This window comes from Chenopodium album, chromosome 19 (genome assembly GCF_948465745.1).
Source record: "Chenopodium album chromosome 19, dcCheAlbu1.1, whole genome shotgun sequence".
Classification (NCBI taxonomy): domain Eukaryota; kingdom Viridiplantae; phylum Streptophyta; class Magnoliopsida; order Caryophyllales; family Amaranthaceae; genus Chenopodium; species Chenopodium album.
In genome coordinates this window covers 11829275-11852342 of record NC_137852.1, presented here as the reverse complement: position 1 = coordinate 11852342, position 23068 = coordinate 11829275, and the positions used below count along the sequence as shown (strand labels likewise).

General features: G+C 35.5%; 2 protein-coding genes across 2 annotated transcripts; one reads left to right on the top strand and one right to left on the bottom strand.

Annotated features, from left to right (window-relative positions):
• Positions 1-6120: 6120 nt before the first annotated feature.
• LOC145595075 (cytochrome P450 CYP73A100-like) lies at positions 6121-8559 on the top strand. Its single transcript, XM_081651429.1, has 2 exons — positions 6121-7035; positions 7614-8559. The coding sequence occupies exons 1-2, from the start codon at positions 6140-6142 to the stop codon at positions 8344-8346; spliced, it is 1629 nt and encodes a 542-aa protein (XP_081507555.1). The 5' UTR covers positions 6121-6139; the 3' UTR covers positions 8347-8559.
• Positions 8560-9379: 820 nt separating this feature from the next.
• LOC145596011 (DExH-box ATP-dependent RNA helicase DExH10-like) lies at positions 9380-21191 on the bottom strand. Its single transcript, XM_081652441.1, has 16 exons — positions 19890-21191; positions 18173-18487; positions 17784-17888; positions 17624-17692; positions 16901-17068; positions 16753-16824; positions 16545-16661; positions 16181-16387; positions 15894-16052; positions 14776-14865; positions 14573-14665; positions 13462-13615; positions 10983-11131; positions 10783-10878; positions 10438-10530; positions 9380-9717 (listed from the first exon to the last, which is right to left on the bottom strand). Exons 1-16 carry the CDS (start codon positions 21003-21005, stop codon positions 9607-9609), a joined length of 3114 nt encoding a protein of 1037 aa, XP_081508567.1. The 5' UTR covers positions 21006-21191; the 3' UTR covers positions 9380-9606.
• Positions 21192-23068: the final 1877 nt, after the last annotated feature.

Genomic DNA, 23068 nt, shown 5'->3' with positions numbered 1-23068 from the left:
TATTATCGGTTTATCCACTTGGCTATGGAGTAATTGGAAGAGGGTTTTTATTTATTTTTTTTATAATTATTGTGGTTACTTTAGTAAAGAAAATGACTTAACTAAACCAATACCTCGCACTAGTCAACTAACCCAACTGTATAGGTTAACGCTTAAGAGTAGAAGGACGTGAAGGAACTCCCCTGCTACTCCTAAGCAAATGTAGATAGTGAGACATAGGGCCTGTTCTCATTGACTGAACTCAGCTGAACTGAACTGAACTGAATATTTCATAAGAGAAGGAAATTAGGAGCTGAACTGAACTGGATTTCAACGTAAGAGAACAGGCCCATAATCTTGTATCTTCCATTATATAAAGATGTAAAAATGGTACAGTAGGCAAGGTTTGTTACAACTTTGATGGGTAGTGGTGTGTCAATTTGTGTGTAGGATTAAAAAGTCATATATATTCACCATAGATAGTCTTTACCACATACTAATCTTATTAATCCACTTCATATATCTGCTTGCTATAGACTCTGTAACTTGCTAAAATCTTTCTAACAAACGCATATGAAATGTAATTCAAAGCCAAAGTATGTTTTTGAAAGTAGCTAGTATAGCTTTTCTTAACTTAAGAAGGAAAAACAAAAGGCCACAAATAAAGTAGAACTGCATTTAGTTTGATCAAAATTTATGTGGCTTGAACATAAAATTTTGTGTCCAATTCAGTGATTAGGAATAATATTGACCTTTGATCTATTACAAGAACCAATCTTATCGTATAATTGTCTTATTGTATACTTCGTATTTTGTTAATGTCCGGACTGACTGTTGATCACCTATATAATAATGATGAGGTAAGACCAATTAGTCTAGAGCAACATACTCTCTAGTACTATCTACTACGTACCTTTGCGGCATATAAATTATGAGTGTCTTGTATTTACAACAAACGACAATAGCCCAATAATCTTATCCTAAATAGTCTTGCTTAAATAGTATGAGCATAGACAGAGTGGAAAATTGTCATAAGTTCTTAGCCAAGTAAAATAGGGACCAAAATTGCAAATTGTAATATGCCCGACCATGCAAACTTTAGATGTGTGACCTTTTGTTCCCCTCATGTATGTCTACTTCACTCATTCCCCATTTTTCAAGTAATATAACTAATGATCTCTTTGGCTGCTTTTGTTATTCTTTTAACTCCATATCCTAAAATTGATATATAGTATCTTGAACTGATTAATTTACCTTGTTTAGCTAAATTAATTAGTGGTAACAGCGCAGATAGCCTTTAGTATTTGAGCATGTCATTTTAAATGTTGAATGGTATTAAATGTCTACTTTTAGAGTTGAAACATTAAACACTCTTACAACTTTCAACTAGCAACGTGAGTTGGTCAAACGCTAACCTTTACCTCAAGTGGTAATGCCGAACAAAGAATTTATACCATAGTCTTTTATGGCTTCCTTTATATATACGTCAATAAGAAATGATCAAGCTCTAATTGTTTAGTTGTATACTTGTAGCAAATAGGAGTCGACCATCATTTGACACTTTTTCTTCCATTATTTATCATTGATAGTAAAGAAATAGGATATGATTTGAGTAGCTAGAGCTATGCACACCACAAAATTATATGGTTAGTTGGTCCCATAATAATATTGCTAAATATGTTACCATAATTTCAATTTCAAATTCAATTCATTATCTCTATTATAAGACTTGTCGGAAAATAAACAAGCAATAGTAATTTTACAACTAAACTAGCTAGCTTTATGGCTTTCAATACCTAACAACATTGTTAGTTGAAACTCATTATTGGAAATAATGGGGGTTTGGAGTCTAGCTATTGTCACTAATATAATGGCCTCACAATACATAAAATTATTTGGCTAAAAAGGAGAATTCAATGTTTTAATGGTTGTTCTTTTTTGTAATTTGCATCTAAGATCAAAGATCATCATATTTTGCTTTATGTAGTGAGATCTAATGTTCTATCATTGTTTGTGATAAAGTTTCCACCAAGGGATCAATAATGTGAGTAACGTTATTATTAAGGGTGCCTAGGATGCGACAGAATAGTATTGTGACAATACTACCCAAAAAAAAAAAAAAAAAAAAAAGAGATGTTTGTGAAATTTTTTAAAACGTGACTAGTTAGCAAATCTCTTTGGTGGATGTTAGAGCCAAAACAATCTAATTACAGACAAATATAAGAATAGTTAAGAAATTTCACAAAATTTGCTCCAAATTACAAGTACATTACTCGCATCACTGTTCATATAAAGCCGTCCTAAATTACATGAAATACTATTCAACACTGGAAATTTCAAGTAAAGGGCGAGAATCCGATAATTGGTATTATCATGCAAAACTTTTCGTTCAAAAGATAGTCTCACTAGATTTTTTTAATAAGGTAGTATCTCGCAAAAAAATTTAAAAAATAATAAGAAAAATTTCTAACAAAATTCTTAATACTATGGTAAATTAAAATATTTTTAAGTAACAGTCTCATGATCCTATCCTGTTTAGGGACGCCATGGAAGTTCTGGGGGTCGGCGCTACGGGACAGGGGAGTCCGGCAGCTTGGCCGGCAAAAACGGGCGGCAAGGAGGGTTGTTTTGGCTGGTGGGCGCTTTTTCAAAATAATTAATTAATTTTATCTATTTTTTCTTAAAAATAAAGTAAATTTTGTTTAACTTTTTTTTTAATTTTTTAACCAATTGGAGCCCAACACGTGTCAGGTGACTTGTTACAAGACTCATGACAGTTTCGTTGACCGGTTAGTTGTGACCATTGAAAGCGGAGTGGCTATAAGCATAAAAGAGGCGTAGTGACTTTCACCTCATTTTTATCTTCATTCACCACGACCTCCAAGACATAGGTGAATGGAAGACGATGAAGGTAGCGCGGAGCATTTTTTAACTAAAAATGAAGGTGTATGGAGATTTAGTTAATTAATTTTTTAACTAAAAAAAAAAAAGACAGTGCGAGTATTTTTTTTTTTTTAACTAAGGGCCTGTTCATATTTACTTAATTTCAGTTCAGTTTAGTTCAGTTCAGCTCAATCAGTTCAGTTCAGTTCAGTTCAGTTCAGTTCAGCTCTTAATTTCCCTCTCACATAAAATATTCATTTCAGCTTAATTCAGTTCAGTTCAGTTCAGTTCCAATCAGTTCAGTTCAGTTCAGTTCCAATCAGTTCAGTTCAGTTCAGTTCAGCTCAGTTCAGTAAATATGAACAGGCCCTAAATCTAGCGGTGCCTAGGCTATCCTCTAAATAATTCCATGACAAAAAAGAAGTGTACAGAGATTCTACTCCCTCCGTCCCTGAAATAACGACCCATTTGGCTTAATTTTAGTCCAAAAAAAAATGACCCATTTGCATTAAAACACCCACCAATTTGCAACAATATTTGTGCAAAATTAGTTTTCCCATATAAAATTTTGATTTTCCATGTAATTTTATTAATTTATCTCTCTATTTTTTTTTACAAATCCCATGTAAATTTATCTTTTTAACATACTTTTACTTCTTTTTATTTAACTTTCTTAATATCCGCGTAATCAACCCAAATGGGTCGTTATTTCGGGGACGGAGGGAGTAAACAAAATTACAATCCTAATCTTCACCTAAAATAAAATATGCACTTAGAGTATTTATAAATTTACAATGTATAAAATTTTTGGTCCTAAATTTTGATGATGACAAGCAAATTCCCAATGGATAATATTTTGACTGTTTTGTGTGACAATACGCTAATAATAAGTTCAAAGTAGGACTTCGTTAAAGCTTGAAGCATGAAAATTTATAAAGATCAATATATAAACAAAGTATACCATAAAAATCCTGAGAAGGATTTATCAAGGAAAGACATGAAGATCTAGAGCAAGAACTTCATTAAAGACTTAATAAAGACGTATAGCTATGTAAACTAGTATAGTACCCGTGCAGCCGTGCTATTGCATGATTTTAAGAGTTAAAATATTAAATCTCATAAGATCGAAAAAAAAGTTAGCTTAATGCATATATTAGCGATTTTTTTTTTACTTTATTTGATTATTCATTCACAATAATGTGTATAATGATATTGCATAACATAGTTTTAATTTAATGTTGAAAATTAAATTTAGAGATATAAAGGGGTTATGGCCTTACCATATTTTACCTTTTAAACAAGAATGACTCATGCAAGTCATGTCCATTCAAATATGTCATCATGTATTACCTAGGGATGGCAATGGGTTTAGGAACCGAACTAGACCCGGTTAGATCCGGCCCAGTATTTTAGGGTATGGATCTTAATTGATTCTTGGTAAAATCTAAATCTAAATGCAATGGGTCTGGGTTTGAAAAGTTTAGACCAAAAACCCGACTCAGATTCAACCTATAGACTTGTAGATATTTTTTTTGATAAAAAATTGCATAAATCATAATTTATCTAATCTAAGAATCAAATGAAAGAAAAACCTTAAGAGCCTAACTCCACACTATAGCCGCCACTTCTTCAAGGGCTCCAAGTCAAACAACTTCTAGCTCCTACTCTCATCAAGTTGATTGTCATATGTTTAGTAGTATGTTTTTTATGTACTTTTTTTTATTTATATGAAGTTTATTTGATATGCACTATACAACAAAATTGTTTAACATATTTGTAAGTATAGTCACAAAAGTAATAGAATAGTTATAATATATATATATATATATTTATATATATATAAGTGATTACAAATCAATATTAGACCCATTTTAAACCCGTTTTAGGCTTGAGACTCGCTAAGCCCAGAATATCTTTGTTTCGGGCTAATTTTATTTAGACACAGTGGATCCAAATCGCATCTGGAAGAACCTCCAAAAATCTAGGTCTAGGTCTTGTCAGAGTCGGCCCACATTTGACACATTGTCATTTATAATATCATCCGAACCCTACGTATACTTTTGGTTTAATAACATAATAAAACTCTTTAAATATTATCCGACTCCTACATATACTTTTGGTTTAATCAACATAATAAAACTCTCTTTTCGTCCCATCCATAATGTGATTACAAAATTTTAAATCAGGTCTTAAAAATTGCCCAAAAATGACTATCAAATAAGGATGAAAGGAGTACTATATTAAAGGGTAATGATATACATAACTCTTACGGTTATATATAAGCATTGAATTTACTCTTGAAAAATGTATAAAGTTGGGAATTCATGGTAAAAACACGCGCAAATCGGTGTAATTAGTGTGTTTTTGTCATGATTTTTTAAATTTAAACAATTTTCAAAAGTAAATTTAATGCTTATATGTAGCCCTTAAGGCTATGTATAGCATTTTCCACAAATAATGTGGACCAATAAGATATTACACACAGCCCCCAAGTAGACTTTCAAAGTGGCACAAATTTGTAGGAACGTTTATTTGGTTATAATATATCGATCTCATCGAAGGTTAGGATGAAGTACATATCTTACTAAACTAATATATTTGACTAAGATTGATTTACAAGAATAAAATTTTACTAGTTTAGCATGAAAATGATCAAAGTGGCTTGAAATTAGGATTTGTTTTTGAAAAAAGTCATGGTACATCATGCATTAAACTTAATACTAGTACAAGTGTACAACCATTATCATTCTAAATTATATCAATGACCATTTTCTTATGCAAAATGACTAAAATAACCTGCTATAGCAAATTTGCGCCTAATAAGAAGTAATCACGACATTGGACATTTGGACATCGTTTTTCTTGACTCTAAAACAGTGCTACCAAGAACAAAGTTTTGACTTGGCTAACATTGATGACTATCTTTGACTGTTTGACATTATAACATTTTTTTTTAAAAAAAAAAAAAAAAAAAAAAGCTACCACGCCATTCTACTCACCTACCAAATCATTTTTTTTTTGGACATGCACTTACCTACCAACTTACCAATAATATTTTATTACAAAGCCAAATCTATCCTTTCTCTCTCTTTTATTTTTCCTACCTAGGATTTATATCATAAACCATCAATAAACAGCCCCTTGAATTCACCTGAAAAACCACTGCTTCAAGAACTTTCTACATGTTGTTCTTACCAACCCCACAAACTATACACATATATATACACACAACTTATAATTGCAATTATATCAAACATACCTCCATAAGAGCGCAAATATGGGAACACACTCAAAAAATATGTCCAAAACTAATTTTCTTAGCAACATAATCCTTCTTGCCATTTTCATCAGTGTACTAACATATTCATCAACTAACCCAAAATTTTCCCTATATCTTGCAATATGTCTACCCATCATTTTTTACTTGGTCCATTCCCTATTCTCTTCACATGCACAAAATTACGGAAATACCCCTCCCGGCCCGTTTGCCCTCCCCATCTTTGGCAATTGGCTCCAAGTAGGGAATGACCTCAACCACCGCCGATTGGCAAAGCTCTCTAAAACCTATGGCCCCATCTTTCTCCTTAAGCTCGGTGTTCGAAACCTAGTCGTGGTTTCGAACCCTCAACTAGCATGTGAGGTCCTCCATGCACAGGGGGTGGAGTTTGGGTCCCGACCTAGGAATGTTGTCTTTGACATCTTCACCGGAGGCGGTCAAGACATGGTTTTCACTGTCTATGGTGACCATTGGAGGAAGATGCGGCGTATAATGACGTTGCCATTCTTCACCAACAAGGTGGTGAATACTTATAGCCACATGTGGGAGGATGAAATGGACAAGGTTGTTAGAGATTTGAAGCAAAATGATAACATAATAGGCATCAAAGCAAAAAGTGAAGGGTTTGTGATTAGGAAGAGGCTGCAACTTATGTTGTATAACATAATGTATAGGATGATGTTTGATGAAGGTTTTGAGTCTATGGAAGATCCCAATTTTATGGAGGCAACCAAGTTTAACTCTGAAAGGAGTAGATTAGCTCAGAGTTTCGAGTACAATTATGGCGATTTTATACCTTTGCTTAGACCATTTTTGAGGAGGTATTTGAGTAAGTGTAGAGACTTGCAGCAAAGAAGGCTGGCTTTCTTCAACAACTACTATGTTGAGAAACGAAGGTATGATAATAGATGCTACCTTTTATTTACCTTCTAAGTATATTACCAATTTACAATAGCTTATCTATGAGATAAGCTTTAGAATTCCCAAATTGAAAGTAAAAAATGACAAACTTTTGCTATAAACACTATACAAGAGCTTATACCATCATCTAATTATTTAAGGTAAATGAAAATTCAATATGAATTTAGTTGTCACATCACTAATTCAACCTGACTATGAAATCTGGAAAAAGTAATAAGCCTATTTACCAGTGATTATCCATGGGAGATTCTTTAATAGCTTATGTGATTTTACTTGTATTTTCTGTTTATCAGAGCTGAGCTAAACTAGAATTTTTTTTAAGCGAATTTGATTTTTAACAAGTGAACATGCTTATTTTGTCATCGTTCATGACATGCTATATTGCTATGTACGTAAAAAGGTATAATGTAGCTCACTACAAAGAAAATAACTAGTATTTAGCTTAATTAGCTAGAATGAAAAACAGTATTATCGACATTAACACATAGGAAAAGTATGCATAAATTTCTTCTTAAAGTCAATATGAGACAACTGATGCAATTATATATTACAGGAAAATAATGGCTGCAAATGGAGAAAATCACAAGATAAGTTGTGCCATTGACTACATTATTGATGCCGAAAACAGAGGAGAAATCAGTAAGGATAATGTTCTCTACATTGTTGAGAACATTAATGTAGCAGCCATTGAAACGACCTTATGGTCCATGGAGTGGGCAATAGCTGAGCTAGTTAATCATCCAAAAATCCAACAGAAAATCCGGCAAGAAATCGCCACTGTACTCAAGGGAAAGCCAGTAACAGAAGAAAACCTTGAACAATTACCCTACTTACAAGCAACAGTAAAGGAAACCCTAAGGTTACACACCCCTATACCTTTGTTAGTACCCCATATGAACCTTGAAGAAGCTAAGCTTGGTGGGTATACTATACCTAGGGAGTCAAAGGTGGTGGTAAACGCATGGTGGTTGGCTAACAACCCCGAGTGGTGGAAAAACCCTGAAGAGTTTCGGCCTGAGAGGTTCCTTGAGGAGGAAGGATCAACGGATGCAACAGTGGGTGGTGGGAAGGTGGATTATAGGTTCTTGCCATTTGGTGTAGGGAGGAGGAGCTGCCCTGGAATTATATTGGCGATGCCAATTTTAGGGCTTATAATTTCGAAATTGGTGACTAATTTTGAGATGAAACCTCCACCAGGAGAAGAAAAGATTGATGTGAGTGAGAAAGGAGGACAGTTTAGTTTGCATATTGCCAAGCATTCAACTGTCCTCTTCTCTCCCATATAATGGTTATGATTTATGTATTGCATAGCTATAAGACCTAGGCTTCCTCTGAGATCTTATTGTTATTTATAGTTTGCTTTTAATTTGTTCTCAAGACAACTTGTAAATTTCTAGTTTTCTCTGTAACAGTTCCACATAATAAGAGAAATGTGATCATCTTTTGCATTACATGAGCTAATGTCATAAACTGTTGACCAAAATTTTGGCTTTGTCACTACTCATACGTGTGTGATGTGTCAATGCATCACCCTTGTGCATTACATGTTGGTTTATGAATTATGAGCCCGGCATGTCACGATTTTTTCTCGACCCATTTTAGTCATAACCTGCTTGAGCATGAGAACTATTGACACAGCTGTGGGGTTGCATAACCCAGACCATGCCCTGATCTAAACTTGACTTGGTAAATTGCAAACATAGGACATTCAGACAACAATATACTCACAAATTTTATTGGGGATGTCTTTCTTTATTTATTTTTATTATCAAAATGGAAATTATAATTAGCTGATTTTTTTTTCTTTAATACACCCGCTCTTCAGAGGCATCGAGTAAAGGATACATTGACCCTTTAAATGGGCATAGAGAAGTTAGGGAGGTACTACATGGATTTGGTGACAACGGCTGAAAGTATGTGAAGCCACTCACTAGAAAGCTCACCCTAAAGGGCTCAAACACAAGTGAAACAGAGACAGATGGGATTTGAACAAAATGCACAACATTTCTTGGGTGGAAAAAGCCTTTTAAAACATTGCTCTCCCAAAAAATATAAGTACACAGACACATAGGCACCGTGCCATAGAAATCCCATGTGTCCTACTTGTGTGCCCAACTCCTATTGATTTTGAAACAAGAGTAAATAGATCATTGGTGTATGTGAATAATGTAGCTTGCCTATGTACACTTTATAAATTTAATCTTCAATTATATTTTGTTAAGATTATACTTATAGAAAGTTGATGATTTGAAAGTTATCAAGATGAATCTAATAAAACCACATGAAAAAAAAAAATCTTGTACAAAAAGATAGTCAAAGTTGAGTATCAAAAAGCTCATGGCCAAAAGCCCAAACCGAGGGATTTCAATTGATAAATATGGAGTATACAGTATACACCTATCTTCTCATTGACGAGCTCTTAACTAGTTCCGAATTTTAAAATATATAAAAACAAAGCAAAAAACAAAAGAAATAACCTTACATTTGTACAACTGACTACAATTTGAAGATTGGGAAAAACATGTAAGATGACTTAAACATAGCAACTACAAGTAAAGAGAGTTAGCAAACATAATACCTCGACGGAGGCTGGTACTGGCGTCTCCAAACTTGTTTTCCAGGTCTGTCTCTCCCACTGCAGTAGCAGCAGCTTTCAACTAGAAAAGGTAAGAAAGAAGAATATGGTTAATTTTATTAGTACCGCAGCGAATGAATGAGAAGCTGCTACCAGCTTGACCCAAAAAGGCATATAGTGAACAACTGTAACATTTCAGCTCTATTGGGTATTCAGTTACTTGGAATTACACAAAATGACTCGATAATATACCATTTACAATGAAACAAGGAATTTGCTGCTAAGTCAAGACTCTTATAGATGGCCTTGGTCTCTCTTAATAATCTCCACAACGCCAATTAACCTATATCCTCATTATCAAACTCAGGTCTGAACTTCACTCAATTAGTCTCTTAATGTGAAATTTGGACTATTCCTCAAGCTCTTTTAATGAATCCTCTCCTTGGCAGCTCAGGAATTGCTAGCCCACAAATGAGCTTCAGATTTTACATTATATGAAACACGCTTACGAAGTAAACCCTTTTACAAGATCTAATTCAAAATTCATATCCTACATGATATCAACTATTGGATAAATTTTGGTCGATCCATGGCTAAAAAATTATGAGTAAAATAGTCTCTGGAAGAAATTTATCTTTATTAAGCAAGCATTTTCCAGTATAAACTAAAAAGCAAACAAGCAGATATGAAATTACATCTGCCTGGAGCATGCAAGTTACGGCAGTTCAACAATGATCACGCACACACACACATACAAGGGGGGATGGGAGTACAAAGAGAGAACTCTCATATTATCACTCACCTGATTTAAGAACTCATCCAGTCTTCTCGCCAGTCTTATGATACTTCCCTCAAATATATCAGTCATTTGTATAACCTCAAAAAAATTGGATCCCTGATCAAATGCAATATCAGAAACCAGAAAAAGGAAATCAGATATCAACATTCAGAAAGACATTATAAAGAGATCAAAGAATATTGCAGATACATCCTTTGGAAGCTGCAGCAGTTATTCACCTTACTATTGGGGCAAGGAAAATAAGAGCATTAATTCCAAAAAGGTCAACAATGATCAAACAGGTGATAAACAAAATTAAAGGAATTGTATAATATCATGAAAGGTTGTTCAGCACAAAATAGACCTAACCTTTGACCAACAGTATATCACATCCATCAAGTAGGGTCTGCAAGTTGACTCAACATATTCTTCCACATTTACATCCAGGCTACATTCATGTTGTATCTGAAACATAAACAATTTGTCGAATCAACCAGCAGGAATTAAGAATAAAATAAGGTCTAAACTTTAAGAAAAGGGGAGGAAAGAGAGAAGAGGGGGAGGGGAACCTCTGCTATTCTTCTAGCACTGTCTTGTAGTTGCTGTAAGGGTTTTGCAAGTTCTGCTCGCAAATGAATCTGTTCGTTTGATTTATCACACGGGACAAAGCAACTTGCAAGAGCGGCAACTTGATGATGATCCAGATCATTGAACGTACCTGATTGTTGTTAGCAAACTATGTTAGATAGTGTCTCACCCTAACTAGTAGCTACACACATGATTCATAAGGTAAAACTGCAGTGACAATAAGATATCCCAGAAGCCAGTTAGACTGAGATCAATATTAATTAGTATTTTATGAAGGGCCACAAATGCATAACAGAAGGGGAAAAAAATTGAAGTAATCCATATCAATGATAAAGCAAGTTATTTGACTCCGTCAAGGGTCAGAATAGTATTCCGGCCCCTGAAAATGTGTTAAGCTTGTTATAGGACGTGTCGTATTCAGCAAGACACTCTTTAAATCCTTAGACACACAATGTGTGCATGTAGGTGAGGATACAGCAATGAACCACATTTATGTATTAAACTACTACCTGGTGTTTAGACACGAGCGATGCCCTTAGTCATTGCATTAATGTCACGATTTCAATCCTTACTTAGAATTTGTTTTGAAAGAATAATAACATATAATAAGGCAATAGCACAGCAGTTAACATTTTAGTAATTAAACTTCAAGTTATGGGTTCAAATTTCGTGCAAAGAAGAGTGCTTGTGGCACGTGAGCATATTAGGGAACATTTTTTTAATATATAGTATAGATACAGGCGCTGGGATCATCATAACAAGATCCCGTGCATAGACTTCTACAGCCTTCAGCTACAAATCATGTTCGGAAAGAGCTGCCAATTCAGGTGATCAGGTCAAGGTTGGCCGGGTTATCTTCAGTTTCAGGTAATTTTTGTATAGACTTTGGGTAAACATACCCTACACTGTAACCTCAACCGTTCTTCAATCCATGATCAAACCATTTATCGTAATAATCTTTTGATTCACTGAACTCAAACAGTTAAAACCCTTATTTCAGCATAGCAATTTTAAGACGACACATTATAGAACCTATAAGCACCCCAATAATATACCAAATAACAATAAGAAAGTTGCTAGAACATACTTCCTCCATTCCAAATTAGATGACACACATTGACTTTGTGTACTATTCACATAACTTGCTTTGATTTCGCTTTGTGATTTTGTGTTTGAGAAAAAACATAGTCATGCAGGGTCTTGTTAGATTCATCTCAATATCTACTTTTTCAAATATCAAATTTTATAATTATTGTTAATATGTAACAAAGGATATTTGCATTAGAAAGTATGCATTGGCAAACATGTTTAAATGAAAATGTGTCATCTAAAATGAAACAGTGGAAGTACTAAATTTTTAATTTTCACAAAAAATGTTTAACAAGACGTAAACATAAGTTAATACATAAGTTTATAAACTACCAATGTATAAAAAGGCTCAAGGCGCACCAAGGCGTTTTGGAGTTGCGCCTAAGGCGCGCCTCAGTGCGCCTTGGTGCGCCTCATTGAAGTGAGGCGCATATAATAAGAAACAAAAAAATCTGGAAAAAAACTCATTATGCGCCTCAGGCTGCGCCTTGGTGCGCCTCATTGAAGTCGCCTCGCCCAGACCATAAAAAGCGCATGACCTCTAACGCCTTGCGCCTCAGCGCCTAGGCGCGCTTTTTCAAACACTGTAAACTACACAGTGTACAGAAACCATCATGGGACAGAGACCAAGGAGTCTAAATCTATGTTGCCAGGTTTCAGGTACGAGTATTGAGTAGTACGGATCCATGTGTCCAATACAAATATTTTGAAAATTAAGTGTACAGAAAGTCCTGACACCGTCCTAAATTTGGACATGTGTATGGAACCCTCAACTCTTTATCCAATTTAGACCATAAGCAATTTTTCATTACAAGCAACAACCTTGTGAATCTCGAAAAGGAAGCTAAATTCAAGGGATACTAGACAAGCAAAACTAAAAAAGGGTAATTGATCTAGCAAGGAAATGTATGACCTTTATAAAATAATTCTCATTGATTTTCTCACACCCAGATCCTAAAGAGAGAGGTACTCCAGGAAGTATGCCTATACAAACTTCCGGATAGGTAAGCACTAAGCAGGAGACTCCAACTGACACATCCCACAAAAACAAAATTGCAAAGGGAAAAAAAAAAAATCTAAGTTCATCATTAATAATTTCATTACGAGGAAAATGCCTACATAACGTAGCCATAGAGAACAGCCACTAAAAGTTTTCACGCTACATATATAGCCATACGTGATATTATGAAGGTAGTGAGAGTTCAAGAAAGCAGTAATACAATTCATATATATATGAAGAGACACTGGCCAAAGCATCACAAACATAGTCCACAAGAACTGCACTTGATGTAGGGGAACATCAATTAGTCATAGCTCCAGTACTTGACCACAACTACAACCTAAGAAGATGTACAGAACTTAGCCACATACCATTGAACATCAGCTCAGTAACAAGAAGTTCGTCTCCGGTGTCTATCAATGCAGCAGCCCGTCCCTTTAACTGGACAACACCATCAGCATCAATATGACCCAGCTTCTTCAAGACACGTGACCTATTTTTCAGCTCATCACGGAACTTTTGAAGCTGCAAAAAGTTGAAGGAAATATGTACACTCAGCTCAATTTGTCACACATATTCCCTTGAAAGAGTATATAAAACAAGCTCTACACTGACAGCGCCTTATACAGTTTAATTTCATAATTATTAACCTATTCAGTACACAAAGTGTAAAAGCGTATGGGATAGAGATTGTGGCAGGGAGCTTTTATTTTTTTGCCATTACGTGGCAAGTTGCTCTTTTTAATTTTTGCCTTCTATGGGTGCTTTTGTTGGGGAGGAAGGATGATGAGTTTTTCATTGTCCGCACACATTTGGTCATTTATGGGGGCGCTTGCCATAATTAGTTCCTCTTAGAGCTAAATCTCATGGAATTTCCCTAGTTAGTCCGTTTCCTACTTGGTAATTACTTTCTCTAGTTTTTTCCTCAAGTATTTTTTTCTCTCTACTTTTTGACGCAACAATAATCTTGTGCAAAGTGTCATAGAACAAGTCAAAAGGGGCTAAGGGAGTGGTAATAATATACTTAATTTTAAAACATAATCCCTTTGTCCCCAAATAATAGTATCATTTTAGTGAAATATTGTTATCAACTAATTTGGTTTCATTTTATCGTTCTTATGTTCTCTTCCATATGATACTTCTCCCATTTCACTCAAAAATAAATTAAAAAAATACACTACTTTTTTCAAATACCTTAAACCAACCAAACCCCAAATTTTTTTCCTTAGTGTTCACGTGTAAAATGGGACTTTGAATCGAGGACAGAGGGAGTAATAAAAAATTATAATATTAATAATAAAACACTTATACTAAAATTGAAAATACTACATTAGAAAAAGTGAATAAATAGAAATTATCTGGAACAGAAAAAGAAAACAAAGATACAACTAGAATAATGGGGGATTTTAGAATAATTCTCCATTATCTAGTTGATGATTCAACAATCAAGTGATGATCTACTGAGCAATACTAAGATAGTACCTGAGACTCACGCATCTTTGACTTCAACAGTTGAATTTCATAATTCACCTCAGCTTTTTTTTGGAAACATTTGACCTGATGAGCATCTTGAGACTGTGAAGCATTAAGAACATAGATCGAGGAAGAGAATGAGATTAGCAAGAAATATTTACAAAGTATTGCATCCAGAAATCAAGACCTGAAAATTTAGAATATGGGCAAACCTTGTGCATTGGATGGGAAAATAATTTCTGCTCAAGTTCCTCAATTTGACTGACCAACTCGACAATTTCCTTATCATCAATACCCATATCCTGCAGTACGAATACAATAATGAGTAGTGAAATTTTTTTGATGTTGATACTGAAAAGCCTTCCCATCTAATTACCAACATCAGCAGTGAAGGCCTCCCGTTCCCAAGACCAAACGATGAACATTAAGTAATAACCAAATCCAAACTAAAATGATATGATAAACACTAGAAATAGGACAAACAGTCCCTCCAGGCCTCCACTCCGTAGAGTACCCAAAAATATTGCAGGGGAGATTTAACTGCATTCGATAGCAGAAACCAAAGAAGAATTACAAGGTTTATGGTAATATAATACAATAATGATTATCATATAACTGTTAGTGTTCCTACTGCCATGAGAAAAATTTACAATAATCATCGGAAAAGACAAGTATTGAGTCAAGGAATTAGTTGAGACAGTATGGAAATGGTGTAGTATTAATGAAATGGTATCATGTCATATGAGAGTGATTTGACAAATTGACATATATTTGATTTAAAATATTTTGCCTTTCCAATATAATGAATGATAGAGAATTCAATAAGCTTCAACCCAGTACATAATAGCTTCATATGCAAAGCATCCATCAAGGCATGTACTAGAGAGAGTTTTTGTAATACAGAAATCTCCGATAAGTGCGATGTAATTATAAGGGTAAAAGGAATAATCACCACAAACTTTTTCCATAACCAACACCATAAATACAATGCTATCTAAGCTCCAGTTTTCAACAATTGCATGTCCAACTAGCTGCCGACTAGTCCTAGCCTTACTGTTTACCTCTACTGTCTATGGCACCTTATCAGAAAATTTAAAAGTCTCAAGTCTTAGTAGTAAAACCTTTTGCATCATACATGATTTAAAAATAGTTCACGGATCAGGAATTATATAAATGAGGCAATATTGCACAAGTTTAAAATTAAAAAGGGACAACACAAGGAACTTATCTAATAAATTGGAGAGAACTAAATGATAACCCATTGTTTCAAGCCCAAACAGCCAAAGCAATGAACCAACAAAAGGAAGAAATACTGAGTAGGCAGACATACCTTCACGGGATTAAGCTTTGGGAGGCCTTGAGAAAAACGTTTCTCCAGCTCCTGCACACCAAGAAGTAAGCTTTGTCTGGCATCAATAGGCCGAAGATCAGGAGGGACAGAAATCCGGAGCTTACTGAGGGCAGCTATAAAGGACAATTGCACTGGAACCTATACCATAAATAAAATCATTTAACAGCCAAATTAGTAAATTGCTTGACACTTCCAGAAAAATAAAAGTGAACCTAGACAGTTGATACTAGTGAACTGCATGGCTGCTAGCATATAAGTTAACTCACCACATGCATTTCACCCTTCTGCCCAGGACGAGGGGGGCATGGTTTAGGCCTTGATCCATTCTCACTTGTACCAGGGGAGCAATGAAGCAGTGTATCAACTATATAGCCCCCACCACGTGGAACAGTTCCCACTGCAGCAGGAGGCTTTTTCACCACATTGACCACAACTCCCCAACCCCAGTCAGTTACTCCTTCACGTATCCTAACCTAAAAATTTTCGGACAAAGTAATGAAGCCAATTATCAATATATAAATTTGGGCCATTGAACTGTATTATTTAAAAGGGTAATATCATAGCTAAGGAAGCACCATTGAAGTGGCTGATGAATGATAATGACAAGAACATTAGGTTACAGATGATTACCAATCTTCCAGGAACAAGATAGTAAAGAATTCTCTCAGGTCTTGTAATCTCTGATATCATCTTCGTCTCAAGTTGAGCTAAATTAAGTCTTAGCTTATGGTATTCTGCAACTTCAGACTACATAAAAAACTGTCTTGAGTGAATTTTTCTTCGAAAAGAAAAATTAATTATAATGGAAAAAATATTCTCCGACCAAAAGAAATAGTACCTCTCCAGAAGCATCAAGCATGGCAGCTTCCTGCTCAAGTTTCTCTATCTTTTTTTCTATTTCAGGCAAAGTCTGTAAAAGAAACAATAATTGGTTATGAATGCCTTATCTACAAGAAGATCAAATAAAGAAAAGGTACAAGGCAAACCTTCTCGTGCTGGAATTGGTGAAATGAATTTCTAATGACATGTTCAGCAGTGAATTGGCCTTCAGCTCGGCACATTAGATTCAAGATTGAGTAGTAACTCAATCTAAAAGTGCTGACAAGAGGAGCTGGCTTACCCAACACCATATCTCTTAAAGAATTCATTTCCATCTATAATAAGTAAAGAAAGATAATGATCATTAGATGCCGTTTATAAGGTCTGAAGAGCATGTTTAGTATGGTCCAAAAGTAGGTGTAAGGAGACAAAGTGAAAAAATGATAAAGTAATGCAAGAGAGAAGAATAAGTGAGGATGACAAGTTCTGTTCACCTTATTTTCACTTATTTTAGGTGTAATAAGTTCACATAAGTTTAGTTCAGGGAAGATAAGTTCTATTAAGGGATACCCAATACAAATCACAACTAAAATAAGTTTTAATAAGGTATAATAAATTAAGATAAGTTCAGATAAGATAAGATAAATTCAGATAGGTGAAAATCGGGGGTGAATAGAACACACCCACACCATGAATTTGTTAAAAGAAGGTTTTGAGAGAAAAAAAATGCCCCGAGTGGAAATAATCTCGGGATAGAGTTTTCTTTTTGCATACATAACTCTAAACAAGACGTATAAAAAGCTTCTCATAGAAAAAATGATAATCATCACGTTACATAAATAACTGTGGTATAGCTGATTGCTGTTAACTTATTAGACCACAAGATTTACCTGCTCATCAATCATTATAATGCAAATGCCTCGATCATCCTTGCCACGGCGACCAGCTCTTCCACTCATCTTTGAAGAAAAGCCAAAGAGGCATTGATAAGTACAAAAACAAAACCAGACTTCAGATGATCATAGCACAGAACAGATAGACTTCACTCACCTGAATATACTCACCAGATCCGATATAACGATGACTATCACCATCAAATTTTTTAACTGCCGTAAAAACAACTGTTTTTGCAGGCATATTTAAGCCCATGGCAAACTACAAAAATTAAGCCCAATGTGTTAAAGATTATCATTAGTTACATATAATCAAAGATAATTCAGAATAAAAGATAAACTAAAAAGTTAAGGACAGAGGACATGACACGCTTAATTTTTTCTCATGCCAACCAGTATTTTACTTAACATCAAAGTTTAGGAAAATTCAATCACTGAGTATCTTGAAAAGATACAAAATATGGTATGAAGCATCTAGTAATAATGTAATAAATGGAAGACATAATTCAAATCAAAGTGATGGCTGGTATATGCCAAAGAACTTACTGTCTCAGTGGCAAATAGCGCCTTCACAAGCCCTTCTTGGAAAAGGAGCTCCACCAATTCCTTAATAATTGGAAGAAGCCCAGAATGATGCACGGCAATGCCTCGTTGAAGAAGTGGCAACATCAACTCAATAGCAGGAAGGCTCCTGTCCTCCTCATTCAAGCAGAGAATTGCATTTTTAAAAACCTGCTCCACAATATCTTTCTCTTCTTCCGTATTAAAGTCAAGCTTTGACATGGACATTGCATGTTGTTCACACTCCCTTCTACTGAAACTAAATACAATGACAGGTTGAAATTTGCGCTCCATTATCATCTGCAACACAAATAATAATATAAAAATTCATATCAAGTCAAAAATTTGGAAACAGGAACAATAACATGAACAGGGTGTATGTATCCCACCATAACACACCCCTACACCTAGCAGTATGAACCAGAAAAAACAAATGGGAAGTGTAAACAATTAATTACGATCTGGATGAATCAGCATAACGAGTAATTCTGCTATTCAGAATGGCAAAGTATGCCAGTGTAGCATAATGGTTGGTTTACCACTCAGGTATTCAGTGCCTTCAATACAGTGGTTTACAGGCTTACAGCCATTTTATAAAGTCAACAATCAATAATCATATATATGAAGGTAAGATAAAAGGCATTGTACAAGTGACGTTAAAGGAGGGGAGCGGCAGTGGTGGTTGTATGGAGAAGGGTAGATTGGAGGGATGGGGTGGAGGTGGTTGTAAAGGGAAAGGTCATGATGGTTGAAGGGAGGATTCCCTTTCTTATCTCTATAACAAAGAGCTATATAATCCTTGTTTCCCTTCCCCTTTTCACTAACCAACACATTAACTTTAATTATAAAATGAGTAAAAATCCCACCAACAAATGCCACAAAATAATAATATGAAATCCATCCACAATGTACAAGATTCATTAAACTTTTAGCCACATTCTCTGAAATCAAAATATTATCACTCTTTAAATCTAACATAGTGTATACTCAAGAAAAAAAGATTGAAAAAACACTTGTCGGAAAACTATCACCATGAGTGCCCATGTAGATCTCTCTCCTCAAGTCATCCCCATACAATGAAATATGATCCAGAAGAGTCAATTGTTTTATGTTCCATTCAATACTAGACTAATTCAAGTTAAGCAACTTGGATACATTGCTCCCATTCAATTTCTTGAAGTGATTTTTAAAGGACAGAAATGCACCAATTGGTGTTAAGAGAAAAAAACAGAAAAAGGCAACTCAAGATGAAAAGTGAGCTAGTATCGTACTTCATGAACCAAGGCTCAAGGAAGAGGAAGTTCAGGTGACATGTACATACACAAGCTCAAGGCAAATCAAAGAAAAATTTGAATTGATTGGCCGTTAACAGCATCTCATATATCAGATTCAAGAGCCTCCCATAGGAGCTCAAAATCCAAAACCCTTCTTTCTAATGATAATTGATCAGCAACAACTGCCCCAAACTCTTTTCGCCTTTTCAGTAAGCTAAAACTATCAGTCCCTCAATACTTCGACATTACAACACTTAAACGCGATACAATTAAAAATGTAAGTGATTAATAACTTTCTAACTGAAAGGTAACATAGTTTACTTCCTCAAAATTCATGGAGAAACTATCATGATCCAAAAAGATTACTCTGTTTTGCATGACAATTACTTGAATTACAATAAATTAGTCAGCAATACAACAAAATTTACCTTGACAATCTTGTATATATCCGAACCCCCTTTACCTCCCGAACCAGCTTTCGCAATCCTCCCACTAGCCTTGGCAGCAGCATTCTTCATCCCATTACCAGGCTTCACAAACGTATCCTGAAGCTTCAAAAAGTTATCCTCTCTAAACTGCTCATTCTCATCCACCACCAAGTACAACCCGGACCCTCCAACCGGAAACACGTAATGCTGCAACGGTGTAGGCCGGAAATCGGTATAAACAACATGACAAGGCTGCTTATGAATATTACAAATCCACTCAGCAAACTCGGTTGCATTCGACATAGTAGCCGATAAAAACACCATCTTAATCTCGGTAGGCAAGAACACAATACTCTCCTCCCAAACAACCCCTCTTTCTCTATCCTTCATATAATGAATCTCATCAAATATAACCCAAGCAACCTCCTTCAACACCTCGGAACCCCGGTACAGCATACCGCGAAGAATCTCCGTTGTCATCACTAAACAACTAGCATTAGGAGAGATAGTAACATCACCAGTCATAAGACCAACATCAGTGAACTCCTGGCTCAATTCCCTGTACTTCTGATTGCTCAGTGCTTTCAAAGGCGAAGTGTAGATTACTCGCTGCTTATCGCGAAACGCCATTGCAATCGCATACTCGGCAACGGCGGTTTTGCCGGCGGAAGTGTGGGCGGACACGAGGACCGATTCTTTACGCTCTAAACAAGCAATTGAAACTTGCTGAAAAGGGTCGAGAGTAAAAGCATACGTTTTCGCCATTGGACCGTCGAAGCTAGGGTTTGCGAGAGTTCCATAAATGGTTGAATCTTTGTCTGAGATGAAATCTTTTGGTACTGCTACTTCGTGTACGCAAGTTCGAGTTGAATTTCGTCGTTTTGAGCTTGGTAATTCTGAGTTTTCCTGAGATTGTTGCTGAATTTGTTGTTGTTGTTGTTGTTGTTGTTGTTTTTCTGGTGAGTTTTGTTGAGGTAATGGTTGTTCGGATTCGGAATGTTTTCGCTTTCCTAGGGTTTGTTGTTCTGAAAGTGAATCGTTTGGATTTTCTAGTGTTGTTGATGATGGAGGTTCCGGTTCCGGTTCCGCCATTGTTGATTGAGGGGGTTCCGCCATTGTTGACGGAAGTTGAGAGCTTTCAAATTGGGGAAATGAAGAAGAGTATTTGAGAGGGGGTTAGGGTTTTTGAATCCCTCTTTTGTGTGATTATACAAGTAATTACTAGGTCGAATTTGGGACTTTGGGGTTTATGGAAAAGGTTTGTTTAATCTAGTCTCCAATGGGTCTAGTTGTGAGCTGATGATGCATTTGGTTACTCTTTACTCACTCAGGCCTAAGAAAGAAAGTGTTGTAGCTAGCATTGTTAATTAGCCGAGCTTGCTCGTGAACTGTTCGAGCTTGGCTCGACTCGAGTTCGGGTTTGACTCAAGACTAATGAGACGATACTTAAGCCGTGCTAAGCTCCACTCGGCTCGAAAAGTTCACGAGCGACATGAATAATTATTTTTTAAAAAATAATTTGATTCTTCTGCTACAAGAGACATATGGGCTGCTAGTAACTATGGCTCGCTTTTAGCTACTGCTCCTTCTTCGAGTTTTAGTGACAGATTATTATGGTTAGCATCCAAGGTTAATTGCGAAGAGCTTCTATTACTACACTTGCTTGGGCTGCCTGGTGGTGCCGTAATCTGAAAACTTTTGAGAATGCCAGTGTGTGTTCGGTGAGTATTGCTTCAAATCTGTCAAATTCGGTGGTGGAGTATTGTGAATATGCAAAGAAAGTCTTTTGTGGGTCAAGGTGTACATGGTGTACCTGCTGCTAGCTCTTGGGTTCGGCCTGATGAGGGAATGGTGATAATAAATTGTGATGCTCTTGTGGGATCTTTCACTTGGTGTGGTTATAAGAGATAATGTGGGGAGGGTGTTAGCTGCCACAGTGAAGCACGAGATGTCTGGATGGTCAGCCGACTTAGCTGAAGCTGCTGCGTGCCGCTACGGTCTTCAGGTTGCTATGAGGCTTGGCTATCATTCGATTGTGCTTGAAAGTGATGCGTCGAGTGTGGTGCAAGGAGTATCAAAAATTCTGCCTTTACCCCTTTTGATTTAATTATTGATGATATTTGTAACCTCTCTCATTCCTTCGTAGCTTTTTCTATGTCTCATGTTAAGCGCTCGGGGAATACTCTAGCTCATAATGTTGTTATATGGGATTCTAGAGGATGTAACGAATTTGTTTGCTTGGGTCCTTTTCCCCAAAGTCTCTTAACTTTGGCGAAAATTGATCTATATTAATATTAATTTAACTTTGGCGAAAATTGATCTATATTAATATTAATTTGCAGGTGCTTTCAAAAAAAAAAAAAAAAAGCTTAGGCTTCCCATTTGGTATCCAAGTTTTAGTTATATTCCAAATGGTATCATTATATATACCTTCAATTTTTTTCCTCTGCTGTAGCAATTCAAAAATATATTATGTATTCTTAAATTTGGGTGTCATTAAAATTGATCGGTTAAAGTTTTAAGATGTTTTAGGCTTTAACGACACTAAGGTTTAAGTTTGAGGTCGAAATTAGCAAAAAATTATAAATAAAAAAAAAGAAGTAAAGGCTTACAAATATCGATGTCTATGTGCAAGAAAAATGTCTCAATTTGTATATTTCAATTTGTTTCGTGCACAAAAAAAAAAAAAAAAAAAAAAAAAGCTAAAGTTTTGGGAGTCATTATGACTTTAAAGGATCAAAATTTGCAGTCGAAATTAAAAATAAAAAAAAAATTTTAAAAAAAAAAACCAATTGCCTCAAACTAATGTTTCATGCATTTAACGAGATGTTAGAGTAAAGATTAAGTCAAAATTACAATGGTACCAAATGCAAAACCCCTTGTTTTATATTTGAATAAAGTTAATAAACACTATAATAGCAACCCACTTTTATACTTGGATAGTTGGGTAAGTTATGTATTTATGGGCCTAAATGAGTCTAGTTTCAAAATCAAGCTTATAACAAGGCTGATTTCGAACTCGGGCCCATGACAAGCTCGGGCCAAGCCACAAGTGGAACTCCACTTTTGAGCACTCGAGCTCGAGCTCGAGTTAAGCCTCGAACTCACGAGCTCGAACCGAGCCTACCAGTACTCAAGCTCAGGTCGGCTCATTAACAAACCTAGTTGTAGCCCTCGTC